The 9107-nt window shown below is 38.2% G+C and overlaps 1 protein-coding gene across 1 annotated transcript; it reads right to left on the bottom strand.

Annotated features, from left to right (window-relative positions):
- Nucleotides 1–1435: 1435 nt before the first annotated feature.
- LOC146489398 (uncharacterized) lies at nt 1436–8238 on the bottom strand. Its single transcript, XM_085110639.1, has 2 exons — nt 7692–8238; nt 1436–1891 (listed from the first exon to the last, which is right to left on the bottom strand). The coding sequence occupies exons 1-2, from the start codon at nt 8236–8238 to the stop codon at nt 1833–1835; spliced, it is 606 nt and encodes a 201-aa protein (XP_084966765.1). The 3' UTR covers nt 1436–1832.
- Between the last annotated feature and the right edge of the window lie 869 nt (nt 8239–9107).

The raw sequence follows: 9107 nt of genomic DNA, 5'->3' as shown, positions 1-9107 counted from the left end.
TAATACTGACATATTGCAAACAGTCAACTCGAAGGTCTGCGGGCACTCGCCCTCACAGAAAAAGCACGAGCAACATTGTACATCGTTTTTCTAACAACAAACGACGAAATGATTTTCTTGATAAATTATTTGTCGAAAAATATTTTCCACTCAGTGTAAAAAAATATACCCATCTAAATACACAAGGAGTGAGAGGACAACACAAAGTTAAATAAATACTCCATGTAATAAAGTTTTAAAGTTTTTTATTGAGTGATCACAATAAAGAAAGATTTAGAATCGTAACCAATGACCAGCTTAGGTGCATGAAATTAACACTCTTCGCTTTTGCTTTTTCATGGGAGATGTAGTAGAGGCTGGTGTTGGAAGCCAACGGGACGGACTCTCTGCAGTTTCGTCTCTGACTTTAGTTTTAAACTCGCGAATGACACTCCGTCCTTGGGGATAACGAAGCAAGTTTTCGGAGACGTTCATTCAGCCCAGGCCTGTCGCAAACACCGGCCATCTAACAGGTTCGAAACCCTTATGGTGGCATAGTGTATCATTGATTAAATCCACTAAGTGAGAGCCGGGAATTGATTTGTTTTGGTAGATCAGTTCCCCTTTATCATTCCAATGCAACACATTCCGATTTTCTTTAATGCAATCCAAGAGTTGTCTTGCTCCCGTCTTGTAAACCTTGGGAACACTTTTCAAAACTTCTTCTTCAACAGCTGTCGTAGTTGTTTCTGGTATCTCTTTACTATTTTCTGGCTTTGATAATTCCACAGGCGGTTCACTCTGTCATCAGTTGGGCTGTCATCTTAACGTTTAACGGTTGGCCTTTTTGCTGATCGTAATAAGTCAGATAGCGCTGTAATACTTGGTTGTATAACTTCGCTTTCTCTTCGTCGTCTAGCTGCTTACTCACCAAAATGTCTGACATTTTGGTATCTAAATTCTTCAATTGCTGTGTGACGGGTGGTGTTAATATATTTTGACGATGTTGTAATCGTTCTAAGGTATTCTACTTTGTCTAGTCCTGGGCTGGTGGACTAACAAGCACTGACACTCTGATTCCTCAAGACAACAAGACAATCATACCTTTGCCAAAATCAGACATCAAGAGCAATGAATGTATCTTTGACCAAAAAGAGAACACACCTGTCATTTGCTTTTTAAAAAAATATCCTTTTGCAACCAATTTATGAATCACTTGCCAGAGGTGGTCAATTACAAGAGGTTCTAACTACACTGATTTGAACTAGAAACTTTTGGTATTTCAGAAAAGGGGTCGCTTACGAGAGGTAGTCGCAAAGGGAGGTTTGACTGTATTCTGTAGCGTCATGACTTGATTCCTAGGCTGCTCAGTTTGTGAGTTAAAATACTTCACACCAACAGAAAATGAGCATGCATCAATTAATTGCCTATCCTACATACAGCTGTACCTGTAAGAATTCGCTGAAGCTGGCCTCCTCGTAGTCATTCAGCTTTTTATCAAATTGAACACATCTATCACAGTGTTGCAAAGAAGACACAATTCAAGCTTTGTGAAATGGATGTCCATCTCCAACATTAACTTCTTCTCCAAAGTGTAATTGGATGTAGGCATGTTTGGCTTGGGAACGAACAAGTCCAGGAATTTGAGGAAATTGTTGCTCGCAGATTTTGATAACTTGTGTTTGTTGGATTAAGCAAAGAAGGTTGCTTTAAAAGTCCTTCTCTTTAAGCTTGTTCCTTCACATACTGGTTGTTCACTTTCGCTAAGCTCTTCGTCACTCAAAGACCCTCTGTGGGGTCCAGTATCCGATGTCACTTTCACTAAGTTCTGATGAAAAATCCTCATTTAAGTCTTAATTGTTGTCACCATTTTGAGATTCCGTGTCGCAGTCTTTCACACTGCTCTCAGAGTCTGAAATAAAACAGTATAAGTTTCTCCCTCATTAACGGCCTGCAACAGCAAATGTTATAAGAAATACTGCACAATTCCAATAAGCCCCTTTGAATGTAAGACCCTCTGACTGACTATATATATGCCCCCCAAATGTGAAACCTTTTATAACACTGTCCAAATCGTAGTTACTAAAACAAGGAATGACCTAAAATGACCTAAAATGACTTAAATGATCTAAAATGACCTAAAATGATCTAAAATGATTTTATTTTTTAATTTTATAACAAAGACTAGTGAGAAGTACAGCGGAAGACTTCTTGTAGTTGTATACTTTTTCTTTATTTCCAACGTGTTTCGTCTCTATCAGAGACTTCTTCAGAGAAATTCCCGATAATTACTGTATCACAACCGCAGCTTTGATTGATGCAAAGTGTCTAGTTTTTCCCCAGCAACGTGGTTTTGATTGGTGTGAAGTTCCAAGTTTCGCTCAGCAACGTGCTTTTAATTGGAACGAAGTGCCTAGTTTTTCCCCAGCAACGCAGTTTTGATTGGTACGAAGCGGAATTCTATGATTCGCCCAGCAACACGGTTTTGATTGATGCAGCTATTTTACATGAAACTGACCCAGAGTATCATTATTCATGCGCTAACCTTGACTTGTTAACGACGTGTTTATTTACGGAAATTGACGCACAGATATATATGCCTTTAATTACATTGTTTACAAAAGCATTTTATCAGTGTTTACATAAGAATTTAGCCTTGTAATGCGGCTTTTAACGTGCGACCAGAAAACGAACCCGAAAAAAAGTCAGTGTCGATATTTTTGGGTCTTTCGGACCGACCACAAAAAGAGATTCGCTCTAGTGCCACTGCACGAAAAATTGGATTTTCTTTTTTTTTTGATCCGCATCAAAGATGAGGTCAAATATCATAACATTTTTGACAACACATTTGATGCACATCAAATATGTGACGCCTTTGCATATACCTTTGACTCGAATCAAAAGTGATTCAAATGTATTAAGAGCAAGTCTCCAGGAAAGTGAAGCAAAGTTGGAAATGAAAATTTTTAACTCCCCTTCATTTTTTGTGTGGAGGTAGGTTACCTGGAGGGATGAACAAAAACAGCCATATTTGGATCGGCAGGTGTGTCGTTGCCATGGTAACCGCACTTGATCACGTCGGCCTGAGGTCTATGTTTTGACCAAAAAATTCACTCTCAAGTAGTAAAAATAAACGAGTCTAGTTCTCGAGGGCATGTGAACCAATTCAAATGAAATTCATACAGATGGTAGAGGCACTCTTCCAGTTTATAAAATTTGCCGTTAAAGTATTTTGGGTTTAATAATCAAGAAGACATGTCGTATTACTATTTTGCCTGCAAGCCATTTCGACAAGCAGGAAAAACAAGCACAACCATATTCGTAATTTCTCCGAAAGTACTTTTTCCCAATAAACCAAATTAGCAGCAGAGCTTACATAGATATTGAAGTTTATAAATATCATAAAATTAATTTGGGGAAAATTATATTCTGGCCATGGGTGTTCAAGACATACGAGGCAAGTTGCAAAAAATTGCAAAATTGAAAATGTTGAGGGCTCCAGTATTTGGCTCAAACAGGCTTTAGATAGAGAATATCAGCTTCAGAGGTTTTTTCGTTCATCTTACCTGTTATCTACGTTTGATTGATTAGGTTTTGGCCAACGAATTTGATGAAATATAAATTGAAACAAAGCCTACCTTGCAACTTTTGGGAATTTCTTAAGGATGCTTTTGTTGTATAGTATGGGACTCTCCTCAGTTCGCGCGCTCCATTTTCTTGACCAACTCTTGCACAGACTCTAGTGGAAAGGACAAATCTAACTGGCTAGCCTCGCCGAACTTCTACTTTTAGACCAAAGATGATTATGCATTAACCCAAGTAAAGAACAGTCGAACAGGTCAAACACAGTCGTGTGTCGAGTATCGAAATAATTCATCAATATAATCCATCCAGGAAGTTAAATAGCTGCATCAAGATCACAGCTAAGCCAATGCATGTCTGCCTCAATTCTGAATAAAGTCTTTGGCTAAATCGAGTCGTGCATTCCGTGGTGCATGGTTGAGAAGCGAAGAAATCGTTGTTTACCACCGATTTACGACCAAATGTATGTAGACCGGAAATGCGAGGAGCAAAACTGCTGACCGGATGTACGTGAAAATGCGATATAAGCGCTTTTTGTTTCTTTGTTTTTGTAGCTTCAGATAAGGCGACATTGTCGCAATGGCATTGTCTCTTCTTTAGATATGTTTGGTACAATATACATTGATGAGGGATAAAAGGACGACTTTTGATCTGCTTTTAAGACTGTTTTACAGTAGTGAATAAAGAGGACAAAATAAAAGCGCTTCACTGATCTTTTCACGCACCCACATAAGTCGCCCATGTTTCCTGGGTTTGTTTTTTTTTAAATTCATTGCTTATTGGATGTTAGTTAAGGATGGCCTGCATGTAAGATACGTCACTGATTTGGGGCATTACCGTACACATTAGAAGTTACGAAGTTGGAATTTTTGACCCACCTCTCCTCCAGAAATAAATAAGTCTTCTCCAGGCTGATAAATTTTCAAATTCAGTACCCAAATTTTGGCATTCTTTCTGTTTGTTTATTTATTTGTTTGTTTGTTTTTCTGGTGGAGGGAAGGGGTGACCGGAAATAAATTTGTGCCGTCGATCAAAAACACTGTAAGGGAAATTTGCATATCGTCGTGCGAAGAAAAATATCCTGATCGGGACAATGGGAAATTGTTCTTTTTCAAATCCCAAAAGAGACGTTTGTGAGTGCAGTGGAAACAATATAAAACTAAGTGAATGTCAAAGGAATATTTCCAGGCACGTGCAAGCCTACGGACTTGGTATAAACCGTGGTGAAATCAGCGACGAAACGGATCTTATTCTTTGCCGTGCAGGTAAATAAATGTAACGTTTCACGTGTGAATTTTTCATTCTCTTGTAATGAATAGTTAATCATAACTGAATTTGTAATTGCATTTTCACAGTCTAAAAAGCAATCCTTTTTTTGGGGGGTGCAGCTATTATGATCATGCGTTCAATTTTCACCCAAGCTTCAGTTCAGCTTCATTTCCTTTGTTTATGTTTGCATTCGATTTTTTCGTGTTCGTTTTTTTGTTTTGTTTTGGCTTTCTTCACCATTGCCATTGTAAAACAACCCCATTACGGGAGGATATCATTACACTTACATCCGGGGTTACATCCCATTACATTGTGTTACATCCAGTTAGCAGTCGTGCTTCTCGGACTTCTGGCCTACGCGTTCAGTTTATTCACCTTTCTTGGCTTGTCGACTATCGCAATATCTGACTTGATTTTAGCCAAAGACGTTACTTTGAATTGTTCAAAGGCATGCATTTGCCTTGTACATTGATCTCGACACATTTACTTTACTTCCTGGTTGGATAATATTGATGAATTTAGGTGCTCGACGGCAAAAATCGCAAGTATTACGACCATGTTTTGACCTTGTCAACTATTCTTTGTCAAGTGTATGCGGGCTACTTGTATCATCATCTCTGGTATGAAACACGGCAAACTGGATATTCAATGGGAGTAACTGTTAGATTACAGTCTGTGCTAGATTTCATCAAAACAACGGATCGTGCGAAGGAGAGACACTGGAGAGAACCACGCGACGAAAGCATCTTGAAGAAATTCCCAAAACCTTCAAGGTAGGTTTTGTATCAATTTATTTTTTATCAAATTTGTTGCCCAAAACCGTATTTACCTAATGTAGGTAGCGGACAAGATGATAAAAGATACTTTTGAAGCTGATTTGCACTCTCTAAAGCCTGTTTGAGCCAAATACTAGAGCCCTCAAAATAACCAATTTTGCAATTTGTCCCAGGTGTCTTCAGCACCCATGGCCAGAATATAGTTTTCCCCAAATTGATTTTATGATATTTAGAAACGTCAATATCTGTGTAATCTCTGCTGCTAATTTGGTTTATGTGGAAAGAGTACTTTCGGAGAAATTACGAATATGGTTGTGCTTGTTTTTCCTGCTTGTCTAAATGGCTGACAGGGAACATAGTAAGACGAGGATTTTTTTCTTGTTTATAAAACCCAAATTATTTTAACGGCGAATTTTGTAAACTGGGAGAGTGGCTCTACCTTCTGTATGAATTTCATTTGAATTGGTTCCCACGCATCCGAAAACTGGACTCGTTTACTTTTACTTTTTGAGAATGGAACTTTTGCTCAAAACATGGTCCTAAGGCCAACGCCATCTAGTGCGGTTACCATGGCAACGATACATCTGCTGATCCAAATATGGTTGTTTTTGTTTATCCCCCAAGGTAACCTACCTCCACACAGAAATTGAAGGGGGGTTAAAATTTTTCATTTCCAACTTTGCTTCACTCTCCTGGAGAATTGCTCTTAACAACTTTGACTCTACCTTTGACACGTGTCAAATTGAAATCAAACAACTTTCACTCCGCCTATGACGCGCATCAAAGGTGGATCAAATATATATCTTTGATTCGAGACAAATTTGACTCCACCATGAATCAAATGCGGCCTTTGTCACCAGTGATTCGAATCAAAGGTAATCAAGGGCGGCCTTTGACATTCTTTGACCACACATTTGATGTGCGCAAAGGCGTTTTTTCGTGCAGTGCGGTTTGTTTACGTAACTTTGTCATCGAATTTGCTTACGTGCAACCATCGGCACTTTTCGACTCTTTTTCGGCTTTCCGGCAGTTCACAACAGCTTCCTGGTACTGATCAGCCTTTTTGGTAAACACTCAGTTCTGTAATTTTGTAATTTTATCTTGGTTTCACTTCATTTAGATCATTTTACAATATTTCCGATTTATTTTAGATCATTTTAGATCATTTTAGGCCATTCCTTCTTTTAGTAACTACGCTGTCCAAATATAAGTCCCTAGGGGATTATATTTGGGAATTGCTCTCAATTGCTTAAAGTATTTAAGGAAGAGTTTGGAACTTCAGGTCTTTCCCATTTCTTCTCAAATCCAGAAGGTCAAACAAAACAACTTTATCAATCAAAAAAAAAGAGATGACATACATTTTCACACATAATGGGCTAGTCGAGGTCTGATGATGCTACATTTTATGGAAAATTATTCGTAACTGATGTACATATAATGATGTGAATATGTTGTAGGTTAAAATGAATCCCAGGTTAAAATGATTTCAAACTAGGTTGATTTGTATTTTCCTTTGTTTAAGGTTGGGTAATTTACATCTGAAACAAAGGAAAATACAAATCAACCTAGGTTGAAATCATTTTAACCTGGGATTCATTTTAACCTACAACAAATATACATTAGACTTCTATGAATATAAATATAAACTAGCAGTAATCATAGATTATAGAAAGCGTTTGACACCTTAAATTGAACAAATTTGGCAAAATCGTGAACCCTTTCATGTTCGTATCAATTTGAATATTTGTTATTTTTTATCTGGCGTTTTTCTGTAAATTACCCAAAACTAGCATCTTATAGCAGAATACTTTAAGTTTTCTTGATAAATAACTGTGTGATCGGAAAAAAACGTTTCGTCCAATTTCTGTGGAATTGTTGAACAAATGGCGAAAAATGTAACAAAACAGAGATAACTAGGAGAAGAAAGAACTATTTTGAAGAAAACATATCTTAAAAAAGGAAATTCGTACAAGAATTCGTAAAAGAAGCAAGGCAGCGGATCTAGTGAACAATAACAGCCTATACATATGCCCCTATGCTCATCATGGACTTTCATTCAGAGAGGATTATTTTAATTACATCTACTGGAATTACTCTCCACTTTTGATTCTTTAGCACGTGTGACACTTCCTTCCTTGTTACCTTCATCACTACAGTCAGGGTGTTGCTGACTATCTTCAATTAAACATGGCTCATCCTGCTCATCGAAGCCAGTAATTTTCAGGAATTGGTTTCTGCTTGTTATTTCCGGATCCTCCATGTTGTTTGAGGCAGAGCTGTAGCTTTCTGATTCAGGGCTGTTTTTGTTCACCAGATCTTTCGCTGCCTTGCTTCTCTTACGAATTTGCTTTTTTGGAGATTTTTGACCACTGGAGCGGTCATCTTCTGTGTTGTGATCATGCACTAAACTCCTTTTAGGAAGTCTCTTCTTGACAATAATCCCTTTTTCATCGTTTGAACTCGACCTCTCAAGTTCTGAACTGGCGCTGAGTCGTACTAAACTCCTTTTACGAAGTCTCTTTCTGACAATAATCTGTTCTTCATTGTTTGAGCTCGACCTCTCAAGTTCTGTCCAAGTTAGAGTTAGAACTAGAGTTCTCATTTTCGTCTCAGTCTGACTCAAGGCAGTCATACTGTAGCTAGAAGAAGGAGCTTTTTGCGTGGACTCAAGGTATTTGGACTCAAATTACATCGGTATCGATTTTTAACTAAGGTCTTAACACGTGCAGAGCTAGGTAATCGGTTTGTGCGCCGTTTGTTTCCACCACAATGTATTCACAAGATACCTGTTATGCATGCATTAAAAAAAGAATGCTCGATGAAAGCAGCAGTTTAAGCAGAGAAAAACCTAAAAATCCTTTCCGCGGTAAATATCGAGCACATGCTCATCGAATAACCCATGGTGTTGCGTTTCTTTTGCTTTTTTGAAGAGCAGCCGTCATGTGCAGGAAGTGATCTTGGATCAAAGGTTAATTGTGCTTGTCTGCAAGGTCGTTCAGATCGTTTGGGTCGCCTGTATCTGCTTTTGTGCAAATATACTAAGCTTTTTGCAGTCTAAGCTTTTAGGAATCTTACTGAAGGGATTTAGAAATGGCAACAAGTGAACGGCTGCAAATGCAAGAAGAATCTGGTAGGTAGATTTCAAAATATGCCAATGTCTGGATAGTTGCAAGAGTGTTATTCCATCTCAGACGAATCTCTTCTGCATACATGTCTGGGACATGTGAAGCTCTAACACTTTAAACTTTCTTTGTTAAATTAGTGGTCAAGAAACTACTAAAGACTACAGAGGCTAGTAGTTCTGTTGTCCATAAAATGCAGCACGTTTGTGTTTTGTGGACATGAAGCAAAGGGTTAGCAGTACGGTGACCAAACAATGTCGCGAATTGAATCGGAAGGTGTAAAAAAGAGTCCAGGAAAGTTTGGGAATGGCTAGCTTTCCTTGTACTAACCTTGAATGAGCTAGTGATTTGCCCAAAACAATGTCTACAATTTGGTAAG

Source organism: Pavona decussata, unplaced genomic scaffold, assembly GCF_977016875.1.
Source record: "Pavona decussata unplaced genomic scaffold, jaPavDecu1.1 SCAFFOLD_6, whole genome shotgun sequence".
Lineage (NCBI taxonomy): Eukaryota > Metazoa > Cnidaria > Anthozoa > Scleractinia > Agariciidae > Pavona > Pavona decussata.
The sequence above is the reverse complement of the archived record's forward strand: the minus strand, read 5'-3'. Positions and strand labels throughout refer to the sequence as shown.

Coding starts and splice junctions, on each gene's coding strand:
- LOC146489398 (XM_085110639.1), bottom strand. CDS start 8,238: ATGACTGCCTTGAGTCAGACTGAGACGAAAATGAGAACTCTAGTTCTA. Junction 1,892..7,691: donor AAAAGTGGAGAGTAATTCCA/GTAGATGTAATT, acceptor GTTTTATTTCAG/ACTCTGAGAGCAGTGTGAAA.